The 22,375-nt window shown below is 46.6% G+C and overlaps 1 protein-coding gene across 1 annotated transcript in view; it reads right to left on the reverse strand.

The window, feature by feature from the left end:
* Positions 1-22,375, reverse strand: part of Csmd2 (CUB and Sushi multiple domains 2) — a 540,652-nt gene that overhangs the window by 85,372 nt on the left and 432,905 nt on the right. The window contains exons 32-41 of the mRNA XM_026406835.2: positions 20,273-20,386; positions 13,359-13,454; positions 11,944-12,147; positions 11,408-11,532; positions 10,427-10,523; positions 9,250-9,354; positions 4,962-5,080; positions 4,372-4,441; positions 3,572-3,688; positions 180-389 (exon numbers count right to left, since the gene is read on the reverse strand). Coding sequence (XP_026262620.2) covers positions 180-389; positions 3,572-3,688; positions 4,372-4,441; positions 4,962-5,080; positions 9,250-9,354; positions 10,427-10,523; positions 11,408-11,532; positions 11,944-12,147; positions 13,359-13,454; positions 20,273-20,386 — 1,257 coding nt within the window. The remainder of the gene's footprint in view (positions 1-179; positions 390-3,571; positions 3,689-4,371; positions 4,442-4,961; positions 5,081-9,249; positions 9,355-10,426; positions 10,524-11,407; positions 11,533-11,943; positions 12,148-13,358; positions 13,455-20,272; positions 20,387-22,375) is intronic.

A 22,375-nucleotide genomic window follows, 5' to 3' on the forward strand; every position in this document is an offset into this window, starting at 1 on the left:
AGATCCTAAGGGCCAGGGGACGTGCCTCTAGAGGAGAGCCTCTGCACAGGCCTGCTGCCCCACCCCACCCCACCCCTCCTGGGATTCTCTCTCCCCCATATGGAGGGCTGGGAAGATGGGTGGCTTGGGGCAGGAGATGAAGGTGGACACAGGAGCTCACAGAGCACTCCTGACCTTACCCTGATACTCCAGCTTGAATCCGGGCCGGTTCTGGGAGTGGTCGCTGTGGAAATACACGGTGGTCTCATGGGAGGTGGAGAGCAGGGTGCTGGGGAGCTCGCTGCCGCTGAACCTGCCCATCATGCGGCTGGTCTCGTAGGGGCCGTTCCGGATTTCTATGAAGTCATGGTTGGGCTCCGTGGAGAAGTTCAGGAACTGGATGTGAGCTCCTGGGAGCACAACAGAGGCAGGTAAAGCCACGGCCACGCAGTCCTGCTTCAAGTGTGCCCCCAGGAAAGCATCCCCAGCTGAGCCCCCGCCAGGGGTGTTCCCACCACTGACTTCCCACCAGTCACGGCAGCCAGGATGTGCTTTTTGAGTTGCTGGTTCAGTTCCTTCTCTTGCCTTTAGGTTGGACCCCCCAAAAAACCTGTTATTCATTCCAAAGTGAAGGCATCGAACATTTCAGAGCTCCACTCTGAGTCCATCTGACTTCCCTGAATGCAAAGTTCAAGATCATCCTTTGATTTAAGTGAGCGACAAGTCTAATATCAATATAAAGATAGCTTCACTAAGATAAGCTCTTTACTTAAAAATAACAACCCCATACTTACTCAAAAGGCATGACCTTTAAAACTGGTATTTTCTATTTCTAGTATTTTCTAGAACTTTTCACATGACTCAGAAACACAAGGCTTAGAAGTCTACATTGTCCCGTCTGTTCCATTAAGAAGCCAAATGAAGTTCACACTTTTGGGGATCTTCGTGGGTTAATCAAGATCTCTTAGCAACCTGACAGGTGAAATGAATCTAATTAAGTCCCTAGTTTACATATTTATATGTGCTTTGGAGAATGGGAGGTAGGAACATGAATATCTGTTTACTGTTAAGATTTTTCAAAATTGGATTACTTTGAAAAAAATGTTACTGGGCTGAGGCTGTGGCTCAGCCGTAGCGTACTTGACTGGCATTTGTGAGGCACTGGGTTCTTTCTCAGTACCACATATAAATAAATAAATAAATAAATAAAGAAAGAAAGAAAGAAAGAAAGAAAGGTCTATCACAACTAAAAAAATAATATATTTTTTAAAAGTGTTACTGAAGAACTCTCTTTACTGAGCATAGGAAAATACCCACAATATATTGTCAATTGTGAAAATCAGATTTCAAACTAGCATGTAGAATCCAATTCTAATTTTCTTGGGTGAAAAAACCTAGAAGAATATTCATTCATTCTCCCACAATATTTTCTGAACATCTGCCCTGCAATAGGACTGTGCTTGGCATTCTAAAGGATGAACAAGATCAGAGAGTCTTCAAGAGCATTATATTTTAATGGTGGGGACTAAAGCTGTTACCGATTATCTCTGCATGATAGGATTACAGACTGATTCTGATTTTTCAAATTTGCTCATCTGTACTTTCTAATTTTCTTAGAATGAACACATCTATGTAATTGAATTGCTTTTGCAACTGATTATGTGAAGAATAAAATAAAGATTTGGCATATAATGTTGAGGACCCTTCACTTCCTGCCCTGTCCCATCCCCCCTCCTTTCTTCCACAGAAGTCACCAGCGTGAATTTGGAAGATATCCTTCCAGTTTAGCTGTAGATGCTTAAATATATGTGTGGGTTTACTGTATTTTAAACATTTACATAAATGATATTATGTTGTACATACAGTTTTAAAAACTTATTTATTACTCAATACTGTGCTTTCCAAGGTCAATCCGTGTTAATATACAAAAATACAATGCATTCATTTTAACTACATATTAAGCAAGTCTATCTTATGATTACCCAAACACACAACTCACCCTCCTTCTAATGAAACTGTAGACTGTTTCCAAGTTACAGTTTTGTGATGAGCATTTCTACCCATTGCCAGTGGAGCCTGTGTCTTCCATTCCACCCACTGGGCACCTTTCCATGTTGGAGAGCACTGTCCCTGTGTGCCCATAAAGGGCTCTTTAAGGAGCTGTTGGAAAGAGCTGGGCTTTGTCCGCCATCTAGTGGTAGCAGTGTATAAATGCAGAGGCTCTTTATCCACCTGCAAGGGAGGGGGGACCTTGGCCTGTGTGACCCAGCCCAAAGCAGCTTTGCTCCCTACAGGTAAGCACCCAGGATTTAGAGACAGAGCGTCTGTGTGGATGAACATAGGCCTCACAGGGAACAGGCGCCCGTTTAACCTCGTTTGCCTCTGCATGTGGCCCTCTCCCTGCCCTCTATCAGCCTATGTTCCTCTGCTCCAAGCCTGAATGTAGAGCTATGGGGGCTCCCAGATCCTCTTTGCTCAACCCCTCAAAAAACTGGGCTCTCCCAGGGCTGCCAAGGTGTCATCACTTTGCACCCAGTTTCCTTCAGAAGATGGTGCTACCTAGAAGACTCCAGACTTAAGAAGGTCATCAACCTCTCCCTTCCCTTCCAGGTGGCTTTAAAGAAGCCCAGTGAGACCTAGTTGTCTAATCAGAAGACACACTCCTGGCTGAATAAAAGACAAAGTGAGCAATCTTCATTTCTGAGGCTCCTAGACTGGGAGGTTGCAGCCTGTCCAGAATAATTCCCTTGGGACATTCTTTCCTAAGAGCAGAGCAATTGATGATTTGGGTGAGATGACCCCAGTGTACAGCCCATCAATTTCCTGTCAGTGCACAGCCTTTATCCCTTCAACAGGGGATATTTGGGGTCAAATTATATTCCTGTGCATGATGCATGAATCGCCAGCAGTTAAATTTCATACCCAGATCAATGTCCTCCACACCCAGCAACCTGCTATGCCTGGTATATAGTCCATGTCCCCTCCCCCTACTGCCCTCACAATCTCCAGGCCAGCTAGAATGTGCCTAAGAAGAATGCAAACTCGATTTCATATTGACCTTGGCTCAATTTAATTAGGATGATAAATCGGATAGGAGAATTAAAAGCACAACTTGAGGCCCAGTCTTGGTAGAATAGATTTCTTCTTCTTCTTTTTTTTTTAAACTGTCCTTAGGTAACTTCTCATTCCACATCTCTGTATTTTAGTTCACTACTCAAATGATAATGATGGAAACCTCTAAGATTCCTTCCCCCTTGCACTTTCATCTCTGTCATTCTTTTTTTTTATTTTATTTTTTATTTTTAGGTGGACATAATATGTTTATTTTATTTTTATGTGGTGCTGAGGATTGAACCCAGTGCCCCACGAATGCCAGGCGAGCGCACTACTGCTGGAGCCACATCCCCAGCCCTCATCTCTGTTTTCTTAATGCATCCTCAGGATTGATGCAAGAGGTCACTGAGGGGGACTAGAGAAGCATAGCACTGATCAGATGTGGCCGAGGTTGTGCTGAGATGGCTGCAGACCACTGTTTTAACCCAGGGGCCTGGGCCAGAGGCGCCGCCTTCCCTAGGAGGCTGTGGAGACTCACCAAAGCCCACAGGCAGCGCTATCTTCCAGGAGCAATCCATGTTGCTAGGGTAGTTGCCTGGAAAGCCAGGGCTCAGGATCACCCCCTCCAACTCTTCCACTGCTCCTCCGCACTGCGCTGTGAGAGGGACATGAGACAGGGTGTTAGGACAACATCAAGGAGACGGCAGTGACATACCAATGTCTGACAGCTTTTACAGCAGCTACTTCAAACCTTTCTAGAGTTATAAGCCCCTTTGAGAATCCATAGGAATCTCCCCCAACAGCTGCACACCTGGGCAAAACTGAGTCTGTAAATTCAGGAAGTAAAGCACACTCTAGGGTAAATAGGAGTCCACATACCCAAGTGATGGCTCTTGACCTTGAGATCAAGATCACAGATCAGTGCCCTTATAAACAAGGCATGCAGGAAAAATGACAGGGGTCCACTCCAAGAGAAGTCTGACCATGTCTTACACTATCACCCAACTCTCCCTCTCCTCATTTCATAGCCCAATCGACTCTTCCAAGACTGCAGAAAAACGAGGAAGGGAAGGGAAGGGATCGCTATGCATCCTGTCCCCACTCTGTGCCAGGCTTTTTCCAAGGGGCAAACCTCCTGGGATTTTTCATTTGCAGGCCAGAGGTTTCCAAAAGTCATGACAGCTTTGAATGAGAGAGGTTACAAAATCATCAGTCCAAAACTGCACTTGGAACAAATCCAGAACATCAAATTATTTTTTTTTCCTGACTTGAACTTGAACTCAACAATATACACTAAAGGATGGAATTGAATGGATGGGAAAATCTGGGCTCTCTTACCAATACAGAGCGGAGGCGGGTAGTTCCATCTCCTCACCGTCCCAGGCATACAGGAGATGTGGGCGTGACCCTGGAGGAATTAGAAACAGGGATGTGCACACTGTCCCCAGGGGCACAATTGTATGAACAACCCAGAACAGGGGCCTCGTGTTAAGGAACAAAATATATGAAGACACAAAGGTCCACTGTGGGATTTCAGGTAAAGCAGAGGGAGAGTGATTTTGGGGGAAGGCCAATTATTAACAACCATTACCGAAGAATTCTCATTACTAAAGGTTTCCTTGCGAGATTCCTTTAATTACTAAATTCCCTCATGGCCTTAAAAGGAAAATTAAATTTTGTTAAGGTCCAATCAAACCCAGCTTTGCAGGAACGTGTTCTAGGCTGGCTTGCGCTGAATTGTTAAAGTTAGCAAAATCTGTCTTCTGCATGAACAGCTCTGGGATAGGATAATGTCCTCATGGGAACAGGTCCTCATGGGAATCAGGGCGGCTCCCTGCTCTTTGATGACAGCACCTCTGCTGAGGCAAAGCTGGCCAATTGCAACTCAGGGGACACCTGTCCTGCCTTGGGGTGTCGAGGGGAGGTACCTGGAGGGCATAGCCTGGCTCACACTGGAAAGAGACCACATCGTTCACCAAGTAGCGCTCGCCAGTCTTCACTCCATTACTGGGCACAGCGGGTTCTGGACAGCTGCTTAAGCCCACCGCTGGACAAGACAGAGGCAGACAGAGAGGAGAAAGGACAAGCCAGCAGGTCAAGGGGACAATAGGTTCAGGGCTTTCCTGGCAGCAGGGAGGGTAAGGCGGGGGCTCACCTGTGTTTTCTTTGGCTTTAGGCCAGTGCCTCCCACCCTTTACACCTCATAGTGCACAGGCCAAATGTCCCAGGTGCAGGAGGCTATCATCCTGGAGACCCAAGCTGCCCTGCCTGCCCACTGTGGGCCAGGGAGCTCTGGGTCCTGGTTGTAGACCCCCAAGCCTCTCTGGGGGAGCCTCTCCCATGTCTCCTCTGCTGCCTGCTCCCAACCTCCCAACTGCTCTCCCTCGTCCTTGCCCTAACACAGTTCCTTTGGGCTGAGATGCTGGAGCAGGTCAGATGCCTGGCTTATCCCTGATGGTCCAATAGCCGGATCTTAGAATGTCCTGGGAGAAGTTTGCCAGCAGATAAGACTCTCCTCTGCCTTATTTCTCCTGTTGTTTTTGAGGTCGGTCTGGCTTCTTCTTGGGAGAAGTACTGGCGGCTCTTCACATTTGGCCTTCCCTGGTCAGTGCTGGCCCTCACTCACTGCCTGACCTCATAACAGCCGCTGGCTCATCCTCTGCCCCAAGCTGCTGACCCAGTCCACCTGCCCTCATAGGCAACTGACATTGCTTTAGATCTCTCCTTGAATCATGGGCCTTCCTTGCTGAGAGGCCTGAAGTGGGTACCTGGGGCCTATCAAACCAAGCCCAGGTTTCTCATCCTAGGCCTCTGGCACCTTTGCAATCCTGGCCAGGATTCACCTGCACAGGCTCTAAAATTCTCCTTTGCTCTCCCTCTTGGCTTTTCAACTTCAACCTCTGCTCATTTAGTCCTCACCATGTGCCCTGCATTGTACCTGGGGCTTAGCGGGGGCACCTGTCCTTGTCCTCCTGCTCCTGCACCATCGTCCCCTTAGGAGCAACACTCACTGAGCAAGGGCCAGGAGTGAGGCCAGGTTGGGAAGTCACATGCCTCCTGAATCCCCTCGAGGCAGGCCTTAGCCCCCATTTCACAGAGGAGAACCCTGGCCAAGAGAGGCCCGGCCTGTGCCCTGGAGCCACAGAGCTGGGATTCACATGGAGCCCAGTCTGCCAAGAGGAGGCCCAGCCCCAGCCAGCTGCCCTACTGCCTGCTCTGACCCCTCCTTTTCTCATACCCATCCCCCAGGCCTCCAACTCATCCTCAGCCTGCTGAGTCCCTTTCTGGCTGAAGCACAGCACCCAGAAGGGCAAGGCTCCTGCCAGGGGGCTTTGTGCTTCTCCTGTGCCCCACAGAAGCCCATCTACAGGTAGAGGCACTTCAGATGCACAGAATAAATTCCAGTGTATTGGTGGACAGAACATGGAGTGCCCTTCTCCAGGAACTAGGAGGCAAAGGCGTGATTGTGTGCTGGGTGCTCTGTTTGCTCTAAACTATGCTTCTGCACCCAGGGAGGCAGAACGGGGAGGGGGCACTAGCTGAGCAGCCTCTGCCCTCCTGGTGGCTCCCTGGAGAGATACAGGCTCCCAGGGTGTCTAGTGCCTTCAGGGGGCCAGGTGTCCATGGAAAAGGAACAGAGAAGGACTGGTCAGCCAAAGCCACCAACCACCAGCCCCATCTTCTTTTGTAGCCCTCTTCTTCTGATGAGCCCTCATGCTATATTCAGAAGTGACACTAATAATATATTTTGTTTCTTTTGAGGACAATTTACATATAGCGAAATGCATGAACTATACGTGTACATAGTCAAGTGTGATTGTCATGGTGGTAAATATACCTGCCCCTGTACCCCCCAAACCCCCATCAAACTTACAGAGCTGCTCTCCCTCCAGAAGGCCCCTCCCACCCTTCCCAGGCAGCTCCTGTCCTACTTGTTCTTTGTTGATGTGAAGCCTCTTTGGGCCTGTGTCCAAAACCTCAGCAAAAGAGACAAAAGACCCCAAGGACAAGGATTAAAACAATCTCCCAGCTGAGCTGAAGGACTTCACCTTGGCTGTTCGGGTCTCTTTATCAACAATGCACCTCACTATTTAGTGGGGGTGGTCACAGCTTAGGGACTTGAGGCCTATTCCTGGGAAGATAGTGGTGGCTGGAAGGAGAAGGGGGCAGAGAGCCGAGGGGAGAGAGAACAAAAGAGCATGGTGGGGGGAAGGGCACCAGGGAGGAAAACCAGGCTGGAGAGAGGAAAAGCAGGAGGAGGGAAAAGTCCCTTCTCACGTTCTCGCTCTCACGCGGAGCAGCTTGGTTTTAATCCGTGCTTACAACAAAGGAAAAATTATTTTTTTTATCCTATGTAATTTATTACTTTTGAAAGTGTATTGTTCCAACTTCCATTTCAATTAAATAAAAATTAAACATGAGTCATGGAGGAGATGTGACTCTACGGCACCCCTCGCCATTTGCGTCTGCAATAGCAGCTCATTCTCCATCTTCTGCACCCTCTTTACAGAGTATCAACAGAACACGACAGCGTCTTGGCTTCCAGGAATTCCAGACTCCAAATGTCCCTCATGAGAGGACAGTGCATGGGAAATGCCACCTGGAGAGAACAGCCAGTTCCCCAGACAGAGAAAACCAAGAAGGGACAGGTGTTTTCTGAGAATGAGGCAATTGAATGACAAGCAGACTTAGGGAGGAAGTGATCTTTAAAAGAAAGAACCAGCCAATAATTTTAGGGAACATTTAAGGACTCAAAAGAGATAATAAAGAACCAAAATTGGAGGGACCAGAGAAGAGAGGATAAAGGGAATAATGTGAATTACTCAACAACCCAGGCTATTTCAGTCCCCCGGGTGAGTGAAGCCTTTCCTGTGTGGGGGGAGGAAGGTCTCAGGGGTCTCTGTCCTGTCCTCCATCCTTCGGGGTCTTGGCTTACGCTGTGCCTTTCCCATCAGGTGCACACTTCTGTCCTTTAGGGGTGGGGCATCCGGGGATCCCGCTGGCCCTCCCTCCCCCACCTGGATAGAGTTCATTTTTCCAGGAGACCCGGATGGGCATCTGCGTAACAGCCAGCGCTCACCCCATCAGGCCTCTAGTGCCACTGGAGCCTTCCATCCGAGGGGCCCACGTTGACACAGAGAGTGGTGCCAACCATGCTCCCACATTCCCTGCTTCTCATTCCACACCTAGCTCAGGCGTCCCCTTCTGCAGGGCCTTACTTGGCTAGCTCCCTTCCTTTGTGTTTCTTGAGCATATCAGGCTGCACTAAAATAACTGTTTCCACATCTCTCTCCCCTACACTCTGAAGGCAGGAACCATCTCTTATTTTTGTTCCTTAACCCAGGGCTTGGTGCCTTTTCTGGTACTCAGTGTTTCTTCATGACATTCACCTTCCCACCTGCCCAGAAGAAGTGTTGGTTCTCTCCTTTGAGCCACTGCTCTGCTGTCTAGAGATATCCCTGTGAGTTCCGGTAATGCTGTGATGTTCTTCTCTAGGTATCTGCCTCTGAATGGCTGACTTGGAAGGGACTAACCCTTCCTGATCCTACCCAATCCTAGCACAAACCGGCAGAGCACCTGGCACATAGTAAATGCTCAATGATTATTTGCTGCCACCTACCTGGTCTTTCCTGTACCCAGTGGGGAAAGGAGTCAGGTGAGCAGTCCCAGGATAAATGCAATCTCCCCACAAACTCTTTATGCCCCCCAGCTCTTTTTGTTTAGAGTTTTAATCATGACCACTTAAGGAAGTTGAAAGTCAAGATATAGGGGTTTGAGCCCAGAGGGAAAAATCTTGTACGAGAGGAGTGAAGTTTCTAATGAGAGAAGAAACTTTGAAGACAATTGGATCATAGAACCAAGGATCAGAGAGGCCAGTTTGAAGGACTGGAGGAGGAGAGCACCTCCACATTCTCATATCCCAATATATATACTTGGGCTGAGGCCAATGACCAAGCCTCTTTCCAATTCCTGATTTGGACTCAAAGGAAGCTCACAGGTTGGACACTCCTGGTGAGTCCTGGCTCTCCCATGCTCATTGGCTGTGCAGACTTGGGGAGGTTCCAGACCCTCTCTGAGCCTTAGCTTCCTCACCTAGGTAAGGCTTGAGTGGGATGGAGAATGTACAGCCCCAATAGAACCCCTGCTCGTGGAGGGAACCCAATAATGTCTGTTCCCACCCTGACCCGCCAGCCAGCCAAGATCCCGCTTTCTCACTTTTGTACTCCAAGTGGAAGCCAGCAGCGGATACACTGATGTCTGAGTAGAAGTGAAGGTACAGTTGGTTGGAGGTGCTGTTCAGAAGGGCAGGCATGGTGGTCCCTGGGTAGGGAAACCAAGGATCATTTAGGCATAGCCTCCCAGGCCCCCCAGCTCCTCCCTGTTCCTCTTGATTCTGCTGCCTATTGACAGGCAGCTCTCAAGGTCCCCAAGTGTCCTCAGTGTTATCAAACTCACTAAATGACAATGGGTATCACTTAGAGTGCCAGGTCTTCAATGGCCACAGGAGGGGAGACTCCACACCATTCCCCTCAAGATGAGCAGCGCTGTGGTCATGTACCAGCTAAGCGGGTCCCCACCCAGCCACCTTCAAAATGACTCTGCTATGTGAAATTGTCTGAGCAACCCAGCAGTGCAGACAGTTTATCTGGGATCACATGATTCCTTTTCATATCTCAAAAGCATGGCATTCTGGACCTAGCAGATTCGGTTAATTGCCCTGGCCATTGGGCAATTAAAAATACACACCACCTGCAGGCAGAAGTCCATCACTGGAATGGAGACTGGTGTGGCCACTTTGGAAAACAATTTGGTAGTTTCTTAGCAGGTTAAACTGAGTTTCCATATGGCCCAGCAATTCCATTTCTAGGTATCTATCCAAGAGAACCGACAATACCTGCTCACACAAAGACTTGTGCATGAAGTGTTCTCACTGGCATTATTCATAGTGGCCCCAAATTGGAAACAAACCAATTGTCCATCAACAAATGCACAGGTGGACAGCCATGCAATGAAGTGCTGATGTACCACTACTTGATGAACCTCAGAAACACCGTGCCAAGTGGCAGAAGCCAGACACAGAGGCCACAGAGTGTGTGATTCTGTTTATGTGAAATGCCTAGAACAGGAAAATCCAGAGATTGAAAGATTAGTGGTTTCCAGAGGCTGGGTGTGTGTGTGTTGGGGAGGGGTAGGGAATGAGTACAAATGGTTTCCTTTTGGAATGATAAGCATATTCTGGAATTAGATAGTTGGGGAACCCTGTGAATATACAGAAAAACCACAGCACTGTATACTTTGAAATGGTGAAATTTATGGTTTGTCAGCATCAGATTTTAAAGATGATGATATTAATTATGATCTCCAAATTGGAGCCTCAGAAGCTCTGGCTTACCTGAGAAACTCCCCAGCATGGTGACGGTGTTATCTGCACCGTCAAATACTTCCAGGGAGTCCCAGTTCTGCTCCGTGACAAAACTGATAACTTGAATCTGGGAAGGCAGAGGGATTGACTTGTTGGTTAGGCAGCCCGAGTCCCTCCCTCCCTCCGCTCTCCTCCTCGCCCATAGTTGATTTATGGAGTGCCTGCTGGGGGCTGGATACTTGTGAGGCCCTCCCCACCAAGGCAAGATGCAGCCCCTCCCCTGGGCTCTTGCCCAGTGGGGAAGACAGATGTGAAGTGAAAGATCACCAGGCAGTGGGCTTCTCTGCAAGGTGGAGAAAGGGGAAAAGAGATTCCAGGAATTGGGAAGGCCTGAGTCCTACCGGCCCTTCTCATCTCTGGAACATTCCTTGGGCTTCCCCACTCTCCTGGCTCCCTGGCATCAGACATGCTACAGCAATGAGCCAGTCGTGTAACTCCAATCCCAGCCTGTGGCCTCTCTCTTGGCCTGGTGGGCTCTGGATCCTCTTCCAGGCCTCCACCCCAGTTCTGGGCCTCCCTCCACTTGGCTGTCATCCTGGGCACCAGTGACACCCCCATTTTGGCTCCCTGGGTTCTCCACACTTTACCTGTGCTTGGCGCTTGCTCATTCCCCTCAGCAAGGTCTCCCCTTCTACCCTCCACAGTCTAAGAAAAGCATCCTTCAAGCCCAAGAATCCCCCCATCTTTACATTCTGGTTCTAGGTCCACTTCCTTCTCTGAGCCTGCTCTGCTGGCCTGAGCCAAGGCTCACCTCTCCTCCTTTCTGAGTTATCTGACTCCCTCCTTATGCCCCATGTGAGCTGCTTTGTCCTTTCATGTGTGGTCACACCTCCACACCTGGATTGCACCTCTTTAGCTGAAGGGGCAGGGACACAGTTGGGAATCCTCCTCTTGGCTCAAGGCTGGGTCACATCTAGCACCTGTGTGCAGCGACCTGCCCAGGGCTCCCACCTGGATGCCGGCACCTTCAGGGACCATGATCTTCCACACACAGTTGAGGCTGTTGAGGTAGGGCTCTGGGAAGCCGGGTGACAGGATGGTGCCCTTGCGCTCCGTCAGATTGCCTCCACACGGCACTGGGAGGAGACACAGCTCTGGTCAGCGGCCTCTTGCACTTGTCCTTGTGGCTCCTTGGGGGCCTCCCAGACAGACTCCTCCCTTAGGATCCCAGCCTCAGCTTCTGACTCAGACTCTTCTGGCCTCTCCTTTTGACCCCGAGTTCTGCCTTCTTTTTCTGTTCTTGGCCTCCTCCATGACTATTCCCCAGGGTCTTGGACTCCGGCTCCTCCCTTCACAAGCCTCCCTCACCCAGCTCCTCCTCGCTGTCTTCACTCCTGGCCAGTGAGCGCTGTGGCCTGAATGGGTCGCCTACTTAAGGTACATGTTGGGAAGGGCTGCTTTGTGATTTAGGGCATCTGTGGGGACCGACTGCCTCTCCAGGGAGAGAGGACTCCTGGCAGCCCCATCCTGGTTGCCCAAGTACTCACCCACGCAGGTTGGTGCTGAGACGTTCCACTGAGCCAAGGCCCCGGGCACAGGGAGGCACTCGATTTCTGGGGACCCCTGCAGGGCATACCCGGAATTGCATTCGAAGCGGACGATGGCTCCCACTGAGAAGTCACTGCCCAGCCTCTTGCCATAGCGGGGTTCTGGCACAGAGCTGCACTGCGTGGCACTGGTTCGGGGCACCGCTGCAAGGGGCAGGGGACAAGGGCACTGAGGGGAAGGTCTCATTCTTTTAGAAAGCGGCTGATGGATGCACACACAATGGGATTTTGATAGACACTCTGGATGGGACCCTGGGAGGCCATGGGCAGTTTCCCTTAGGGGAAGGGTAGGTTCTCTCTCTAGCATGAGGTGCATTTTCTGAATATAGCTGGACACAAAATGTTGCAGCCCAGTTTCTGGGAAACCATGGAGGTGGGGTGGGGGTGGGGAACAAGGGAAGGAACCCTGCAGGCAAACATCAGGCCAAGAGCTGCTCTTTGCTTCCCAAGGATGCCCCTTGCTGATTAGGGTCCTGCGTTCCTTAGCAGGGAGAATGGCCCTTCCTCCTTCACTGTCAGCTTGCTTTTGGCTTCTCTTCCTCGGATGCCTTAAGAGCCTCTCTAGGGCTGCTCTCCAAGACCTGTTCACAATGGCAGATTGTGGAACCCTTTAACCCAGGCTCTAGAGATGGCACCTGTGTGGCAGGATTACCCCTATGCAGGAAAATGCATCTTATCCTGGACAGAGTCAAATACATAGGGTCAAGTTAGAACCTGGGCCCTAGGAAAGTGTATCTTCTCCTGGACAAGAGGAGGCTGGGGCCATAGGTAAAAGCTGGGGTGCTCTAAGACACTGCCTTTCTGGACAAAGATGGGAATGGACATCGATTGCCTGGTACCAGCTAAGCCATGAACTCTTTTCGTCCTGTCAGTGAGGAACTTGTACTAGCCTTGTTCTATAAACGAGCAAACTTGGGCTCCAAGGCGTCCAGTAGCTGACACCACCTCACCTCAGAGCTTGTGTACCTCATTCCTTACTGTGCCTTGCAAACAAAACCAAGCTCCATGAGAGACAGAGTCCAGGTAAAGAGGCTGGGCTGGTGTCCCCCATCCATCTGGACTGTCCCAGATAGTGGGAAGGAGGGAAATAGTGAGGAATTGGGAAGGAATTAGCCTCCTGGGTCTAATTTTCTTCCTCATCCCACAGAGTTTGGTCCAAGAAATGTGTACTTTGGGTAAAGGTTCAGTGTATGAATTTCAGCTGAGTGTCAGGGAGTTGCCTCACAAAAGAATAATTGTCCCCCAGATATACTGAGAAAGAGGTCAGATGAGGGTTCGAAGGTTCCTGTTTCTAGGATCACAGTCATGGGGGAGCTGAGATGCCTCTGAACCTCCAGCGTCCATGTCATACCTACCTTGGTAAACAAAGTGGAAGCCCCTGGCTGGTGCTTGGCCTTTGGCACTGAACTTAATGAGAACTTGATTGGAGGTGGCCAACGGTAGAGACTCTCCTGCAGAGATAAGGGGTGAGGAAGGGAGGAAGACTGTGAGCCTAGCAGCCGGCTCAGCAGAGAAAATCCCAGCCAGGGAGCAGGGGCTGCCCACATCCCACACAGCAGTTTGCTCCACAGTCCAGGCCTTCTTGAAATAAAACCTCACATGTTCAGTGTACCTTACAGTTCCAAGTTCACCCATGGACTTACCTTGACCTGTGGTCATTGGGAGTTGTCATGGCAGAGTTCAGGACCCTGACTTAACAAAGCAAGACAAGGGGGTTCAGAAAGATTACATGTCCTGCCCAGAAAGGAGAAAGTAGCTGAAGATGTGTTGACCCACAAGGATGGACAGAATGGTCATTACCAAGCTGACAGGCAGTGTACTTGGAAAACTGACATCCATCTGATTAAACAAACAAACAAACAAAAAGACAAAACAAAACAAGGCACTGGCTAGGAGGAGGGTGACGTGATCACCTGAGAGCAGCTGGCCTTTCCCAGACCTCCTATGAAATTATGGATAAGCAGAGCAATAATGTAATTTATTGCTCATCCTAGGACACTTTTGAGAGTAAAATGTCATGTTATTAATAATTATGCCAGGACATCCAAGTGAAAGCTAAAATGGTCTCAGGCAAATCAGGAGGTATTGTCACAACACACTCACTGGGGACATCTACATGGGCAGGGGAGGCTGCAGAAGGTGGGCAGCCTTGGCTGCAGAAGAAAAAGGTCTAGTCCTGTTTGGTGTGGTGCAGATGCACAAGAGGAAGGACAGCACCAACTGCTCTGCAGCCATGAAGCACAGTCCTGCTCCTCATCACCTTCCTGTAGGAGGACTTGCCCAGGGAGACATGGTGGCAGGCAGTGATATGGCCACTGCTACATGCTTCTCCTGTGCAATCTTATGGGTCCTTGAAAGTGGATGCAGAAGGGAAGTAGGGATCAGAAATGACCATGCTGGAATTCAGACCTGCCAAGAAGACATTGGGAGCCACTGGGAGGTCCACTGGTGCTTCCAGAAAGCCCACATGATGCTACTGGTCACAGTGAACAGATGACCTTTTGCACAGCACACTTAAATTTACACATAACCCAGAGTGCTGGCCCTCTCTAGCTCCTCCTGGCAACAGAGGTGGGCAGAGAACACTCTCCTGTCCTCCCACTCTTTAGTCTGACAGATGTGGGTTAGGACCCCAGGGATGGCTCACACAGCCATTCAGTCCAGAATGCATTCAGACCTCCTTCTCTATAGAGCAACATCACCTGACACAAGAAAAGATTTCAACGTTTTTAGAGAGAAGACCACTCTAAGAAGTCAAAGCAAATATTTTTATGTCAAGTACAACAAAGGACAGCAAAAAATCTCAGAAGATTCTTGGTCACGGTTGTCACAAGTTTAACTGGAACATCACATCTGTGAAGTCAGAGGAGGAGGACGTGCCAAAGGAAGGATCTGAGATAAAGGCCATGAAGGGGCAGGAATGCTCATACACAGCTTCTGGACTCTGCAGAAATCAAACAGTGGAGATGAAACGTGGGAATTTCTTCCAGGATCCACAGAAAAAGGATGAAGGTTATCAGAACAATAAGAGAAATGACAAGTGACACAGATGATGATGTGAAAAACCCAATAGATGTATGTCAGGAGTTCCAGAGAGATAAGGTGGAGGAATCAAAGGAGAAGAAATAATATACGAAGGAATATACCTTTTCTATGACTCAAGGTTTAGACTGCACCAACTTGCCAAGAGCCAGATCTGAGCAGTGAATAGAGATGCCCCTTTACACAGTGGGCTGTGTGATTTTTAAAGGAAAAAATATATAAAAATCATAGGGATAGAAAAGCATCGGTTACTTACAAGGACAAGGAATCAGGTTGGAACACAATTTGTCTGTAATATTAAATGTTGGAATAAAGTGGAACAGTTGCTGCAGTTTTGAAAGATAAAGGGTGTGAACCATAAGTTGATTTGCAATTGAGTTGTCATTTATATGATATGTCAAAAGAAAGGCATTCTCATACATGCAAGGTGACAGGAAGTACTGCAGTTAGGAGCCCTACTGAAAAAAAAGGAGCTAAAAAAGGAAATGAAGGATAGCAATGATAAATACTGCCAGGAAAGTATGGGCAACCCCAAATAATCACTGTTCATGAGGCAGCAAAACTGAGCACAGATGCCAAAACTTGTCCGTGGGGAAGAGATTCATGATTTAAAAATAATCGCTAAAAACAATTAAAAGACCAACAAAAAAATTGGGAAATTAGAGATGGGCCAGGTCTGAATGGAAAGAAGGTTTAGCAAAGTCAACACAAAACAAGCAAAACCAGAGAGGACAAGCCGTTGACAGACATCAGGCTGCACGTTTTACCTGCCAAGTAAGTAAATAATCTTCCTCTTAGAAAGTCTACAGTGGAACCAAAGTAGATGCTCTTCAACAGATAAATGAATAAAGAAATTGTGGCACATATACATAATGGAATATTACTTGGCATTAAAAGAGAATAAAATTATGGTATTTGCAGCTTAATGGATGGAGTTGGAGAATATCAGGCTAAACGAAGTAAGCCAATCCCAAGAAACCAAAGGCTGAATGTTCTGATAAATGGATGCTGATCCATAATGGATGTGTGCTGGGGGTGGGAGAGGAAGAACTTTGCGCAATGGGGAGGGAGGGAGGGAAGGGTGCATGGGGGCAGGAAAGATGGTGGAATGAGTTGGACATTATTACCCTAGGTACATATATGACTGCCCATATGGTGGGACTCTACATCATGTACAACCAGAGAAATGAAAAGTTGTGCTCCATTTGTGTTCAATGAATCAAAATGCATTCTGCTGTCATGTGTAACTAATTAGAAAAAATTTTTTAAAAAAAAGCTTTCAGGGGAAATGAGGAAAGAGAGATAAGGCAGATAGGGATACAAAGGGTACAAAAATTGTTAAAAGACATATGCAGACCAAGAAATATCACAATTGTGGGAGGTGTTTTAATGCAAGATTCTCCATCATTGCTGTATCCAATAGAAAACAAAGTGAAGATGTTCAGTAATGTTCCATAAGCTTTTTTCTTAGCCCCAATACACTATGGACAGTTCACCCCCATCAGTACCGGTGGGGCTCATTATCAGTGTTTCTCCAAGGGAGGAATAAAACTCTCTGAGTGTATCAATAGTGATAGGTCTAATACTTCCATCCTTCCTTCCTTCCTTTCATTTCTATTAGTCCTACACACCTATAACTATACCTGTATCTGTATCCATATTTGCATCCAAAGCTTCTAAATACATACCTACCTATCTCTCATTACCTATAGACCACATACCTAATCTTAGGTTTTTATCTCTACAGCTATACTTATATCAGTCAATCAATTGATCAATACTGAAAAGATATCCCATCTTGAGGGATCCTGATTTATACTCTTGGCTGAGTGCATAATTGTGGGATGGTGGCATTGAGGAGTCATTTGGTGCAGAATCTCTGAAAAATGGATATGAAAAACAAAATTGAGTAAGACTGATCCAATAGCTTTCAAGGCCCTTTCACTCCTGCTAATAACCCTAGGGGTAAGACTTCTGCTATCTGCCTTTTTCACTTGAGGAAACTGAGAGTCAGAGAGGTCAGGTACTGTGCTCATGCACTTAGCAAGCAAGGCCAATAGCTCGGACGAGTCCGGTTGGTGTGACTGCAGAGTCCAAGATGGCCCCTGCTATTGTGTGGCCTCTCCATTCTACAGAGAACATACATTCTTCTCAGATACTTTGGGGGTTTAAAATCAAAATGTCCTTGGCTACTGAAAGATCTCATTTACTCTCCAAAGTAGAAGTGGCACAGGCCACATTCTGTAACCATGTGGCAAGAAAAATAGAAATTAACAACAAAAGTGTAACGATAACAAGATCCAAAGTCTTGCATGGAAAAGAAGAGACATTCTTAGTCAATCCTTGGGCAAAAGTAATATTGTGGGCTACTTAGAAAGTAATGATAATGAAAGTAGCACATATTAAGATGTGTGGCCTGAAACTGAATATTCTGCTGTAAATGTACTCTTTCTTACACGGGGGGGGGGGGGGGGAAACCCCCAATTCAAGAAGTTGAACAAGAAGAACAAAATAATTTGAAGAGGCAAAAGAGGAGAGAAATTATGAAATTAATTAGAGGTTGATTAGAAAATAACAATAAACTGTGTTGAAAATTTGACAAATTGGAGCAAGAAAAAAATTTAAAAAACCAACTAACCAACCAACTACAACAACAAAAAACACAAAACCTCGCCTACAGTTGAGAAAAAGGGGAACTATGAATACAGCATTCAGCATACAGGGTCGGGGGATATGAGCAGCAAACAAAGTAAATGAAGGATAGTAAACATTATCCTAGTATATTATGTGAATTATGTTGCTAAATTTAAAAGAAATTATGAAACAAATTTTTTTGGTAAAAAAAAAATTTACCACTGAAATCAAAGTAATATGCTTGAATAGATCAGTGATCATGGAAGGAAACAGAGAAAGAAAAGAAAAAACACGGAAAAGAGGGAAGCAAAATGAGGTAAATTTATTTGCAAATCACATTGCTTCTTGCTTAATGGCCAAGAATTAGTTGACAATGGTAGCACTATTTTGGAAGATTCAAAATGAATATACCAAAAATATGCCTGTCTTGGAATTTAGTAACAAAGACCAGTTAGAAAACACAGTGAGGCGGGAAAAAGATCCATTTGTGGCAGCAACACAAAGGGCCACAAAACATCTCAATGAGGTCTCTAGGAATAAAGTTAACAACAAAAAAATGAATATTGCTTAAACAAAAATCAGGGCTGGGGTTGTGGCTCAGCTGTGGAGCACTTGCTTAGCATGTGCCAGGTCCTGGGTTCAATCCTCAGCACCACATAAAAATAAAATAAAGATATTGTGTCCATTTACAACCAAAAAATAAAATATTTAAAAAAATATAAAAAATTTAAATAAAAATCACTGCACCTTCCCCTAAATTACAAAAGATAAATGAATGTCGAGATAGACCACGTTCCTGGATGGATAGAAGTGTTCACCTAAAGATGTGGGTTCTCTCTAGTTTAATCTATGTTTTATAAAATTCTAGTCAAATTCTTGATGCAATTTTTTAAGTTGGTGAAATAGTTCTAAATTTTATTCGGAAACAAAAAAGTAAGCAAGAAGAGTCAATAAAAAGAATTCAAAACAAAGAATGACCATGGGGATTGATAAAAGCAGGTATTTAAAATGGTTATAACATTAAACACTACGATAGTATCGGTAAAAGTGTTACAATAACTAAAAGTGATATAAGAATAAACACTGGAGGAAAAGTCTAGGAACAGACCCTTCTCTTCATAGAAATTTAATATATGTAAATCTGGCATTTTTAAAATTCTGCTAGGACAACTGATTAACTATAACTGGTTAGATCCTCTGTATCAAATAATAAATCAAAATAAATTCCAAGGGTATTAAGGCAGAACAATGAAACTGAAAAGAAGCAAAAGAAAACACAGAGGAATATTTATTTGATCAGCATAAAAGCAAAGGAGAAAACTATAAAAGGAAACATTGATAGATTTGATATCATGGGAAATTTCCATTTTCTGACATTAAAACACCCAGAAGAAAATTAAATGGCAAATGACAAACTGAAGGGGAAGGCATTTTATAGCATATAATCTAGACAAAAGGTTTTATCGTATATAATGTATATCGCTTATAATTATATGAAGCTCTTACTCAATAAATAAGAAAAACAAGTGTTAATGGAAAAATCGACACAAATTTGCAAACAGAAAATACGTAGGCGAATAAACACACTATAAAAAGGTTACCACCTAACCAGTAATAAAAAACGGTGAATTAGAAAATGAGATACTGTTTTTGCTTTGCAAACTGATGATGCTTTGGGTGTCTTAATTGCCTGGTTTCATGAGAATAACACCCTCTTATTCACAGTTGGTGAACAAGGTAGAAAGGTCTTTTAAAAAAATTTTTTTTTAGTTGTAATTGGACACAATATCTTTATTTTATTTATTTGTATGTGGTGTTGAGGATTGAATTCAGTGCCTCGCTTGTGCTAGGTGAGTGCTCTACTGCTGAGCCATAACCCAAGTGCATGCCCCCCACCCAAAGATCTTTCCACAGGGGTGTTTGACGATCTGTATAAAAAGCCATAATGATCTCTCATATCTTTTGACTTGGTTATTCTGCTTCTAAGATACCAGTCAGAGATATACATAAAGATATACATATAATACCTTGAATTACCTTTTTTAATACCTCGAATTACTCTTAATTAGAATAAAATATAGAAACAATGTAAATGGCATCTCCAGGGAATTCATACTTACGTATGAATACTTAAATAACTACATGAAACACTAGTAAGCAGCCTTTTAATACCTTGTTATGAAAAAAAAATGTCAGAGAAAAGTTCACAGTTAAAACATGTCTATTGTTTTTATTCAATAAAATATGTAAAAGATGAAGTCTAAGGAGATATAAAGAGTGGAAAGAAATGTAGTACATCTTATCAGTGGTTCTTTCTGGGTGGTTTTAATTTAAATTCTCTGATTATTTCGTTTTGCCCTTAAATTTTCTACAATGAAAATGAAACAAGCCTAAAATCAGGAAAAAAAGGGCCAGGCCTGCCCTCAAGCCACAGGCAGGGGCCTCGTCCACGGGACCTCCCCTCTGTGGGTGGATGCAAAGCCCCAGGGTCCACCTACGGCCCCTGCTGCTTACAAGGCCTCATTCCTAGCAGTTGGCCTGTGGTGCCTGCCCCCAGCCCACCATCATCCCCTGCTGGCCCTGCCCTGGGTACCTGTGTGGGAGCCCGAGAGGGAGCTGAGGAGCCGAGAGTGCTGGCTGTGACCATCATGCACCTCCACCACGTCGTTGAGGGCCGTGTGGAAGAAGGCGAACTGGCCAAACACCACTGTGGAGGAGACAGGGTGTGGAAACATCAGTGGGAAGACAGAGAGGCTTGTGTGGGCACAGAGAGGGGTCCTGAGGACAGCGCCCAAGGTCTTGCTGTTGGAGGTGGCCCTGAGCTAAGCTTATTCCTTCTGAGAAAGCAGTGACAGCAGTTAATTGAGGTCTTGAAAGGGCTTTCAGCAATATCCCCATTTTCCATGTGATCTTGGAACCCCAGATTCTCCCTTACTTTTTCTTTGAAGCTGACTGGATACCTGATGTTCCACGGTTAAGAGGGATGAGAGTGGGGAGTAGTTGCCTGCTCCTGGGGAAGGAGCAACTGTCAATGGAGCAGGCAATATCTCTACCTCATTTTGCCGAAGAGAGAGCATAACATTTATTAAGCACCTATTGGATGTCAGACACCACCTTTGTTATGTGTACCATCTTTGTGACTTTTCCAGAGATTATTCAAATTTTGTAGGCAAAATTCCATTTAGCTATTGGCCAGACCTGGGTTCATTCTGTCTGCTCCTGACTCCCAGTTGGCCTGGTATGCTGATGGCAAGAGCTTGGGTAGACCCTTCTCCACTTTGGCTCAGAGCCTTAATTATGTACAAAATAGACTGTATGTGTATGTATGTTGCATGCATTGTGTGTGCAAGTGTGTTGTAATCGTGTGTTGTATGTGTTGAGGCAGAGGGAGGGATTCATGATAAGCAAGTGTTTGTAATGCTGAATACAGCAGCAGCTGCAATGAGATCCTTAGCTCTGGACTTATGGGCCAAGGAGCAGGAGGAAGAGAATATTCTGTACCCTGAGAATGGGCACTGGGTTCGGGCTAGTGGCAGGGGCATCTCCCTGCAGTGGTGGACAGGACAGGTGGGGTTCCTGCTTTCTCAGAGTGTGCATTCTAGTGGGACAGCCCCATCCAACCCACCCCAACACTTAGCAACTAGATAAAAAGATCATTTCAGAGAGTGTTAAGTTTTGGGGTGATGGGCAGAAAGAGAGGGTGAGGCAGGTCACTTTAGATAAGAGACCACAGGAAGATCTCTGAGATGATGTCAGAGCTGATAGCTGAGCTGGAAGATAAGTGATCCAGACCCAGAAGGGAAAATATACCCTTTATCTGGGCTCAGAGGTTGGCCTCACTGGCGAAGAGAAGATGCCTGGAGCAGATCTCTGCCCCTTTAGAGCCAGTGCCCGCAGACAGATTTCAGCTCACTGACACTGAGCAGCCTCAGGGCTGGCTGGGTGCAGAGGGGTAAGCGCCTTGTCATTGGAGGAATGCAAGCATGAACATCATGTCTGCCTATCAAGGATGCCGCTGAGTAGCAGATGGGATTGGACAACCTGTCACGACTCTCCCTTGATCCTGCAGGTCTAAAGCTCCTGCCACATAAGCATGCTGGGCAGTGAAGGTCCTGAGGCAGGAGCAAGTGCACAGGTGTCTGGAGTCCTGGGTGAAGATGAGACTGGGAGTTTAAAGGGACAGGAGCATGTCTCTCCCATTGCAGTGGCCCCAGGACTCGAGAATGCCTGACCCCAATAGGTGCTTACTGCATGTTTGCTGAGTGACTCAAGCATCAGACCCTGTCCTGGGTTCGCTCCATCCTACCTTTTGGAATAAGCAGCCAGCTCTCTGCAGGCTGTCCCTCCCTCTCCTAGCTGATCAGGACACATTATCATCCTTCACTGTGCTCAATATCAATCGTGTTTTAAAAGAGTTGCTAATCATCCTACAAAGAGGTTCAGGAAGAAAGCAACCAGGCTGGCCACCTGGTTGCCCTTTAGGATCTTCTTGAATGCTTTAGGGCTGGCAGGACTCCTAGATGTCACCACTGCCCAGCAGGTGATGGATAAGCTTGGCTCCTCCTGTCTGGATCTCTTGGGGTCTGGAGGTTTCTCTGTCTTCTCAAGGCAGTGGCTCCTCCCCACATTTTTCTAGTCCCTCCTATCCACAGCTCTGGGCCAGACTGCTTTTCAGATGGGACATGGGTGACGTGGC

Source organism: Urocitellus parryii, chromosome 11 (genome assembly GCF_045843805.1).
Source record: "Urocitellus parryii isolate mUroPar1 chromosome 11, mUroPar1.hap1, whole genome shotgun sequence".
In the NCBI taxonomy this organism is placed as follows: Eukaryota; Metazoa; Chordata; class Mammalia; order Rodentia; family Sciuridae; genus Urocitellus; species Urocitellus parryii.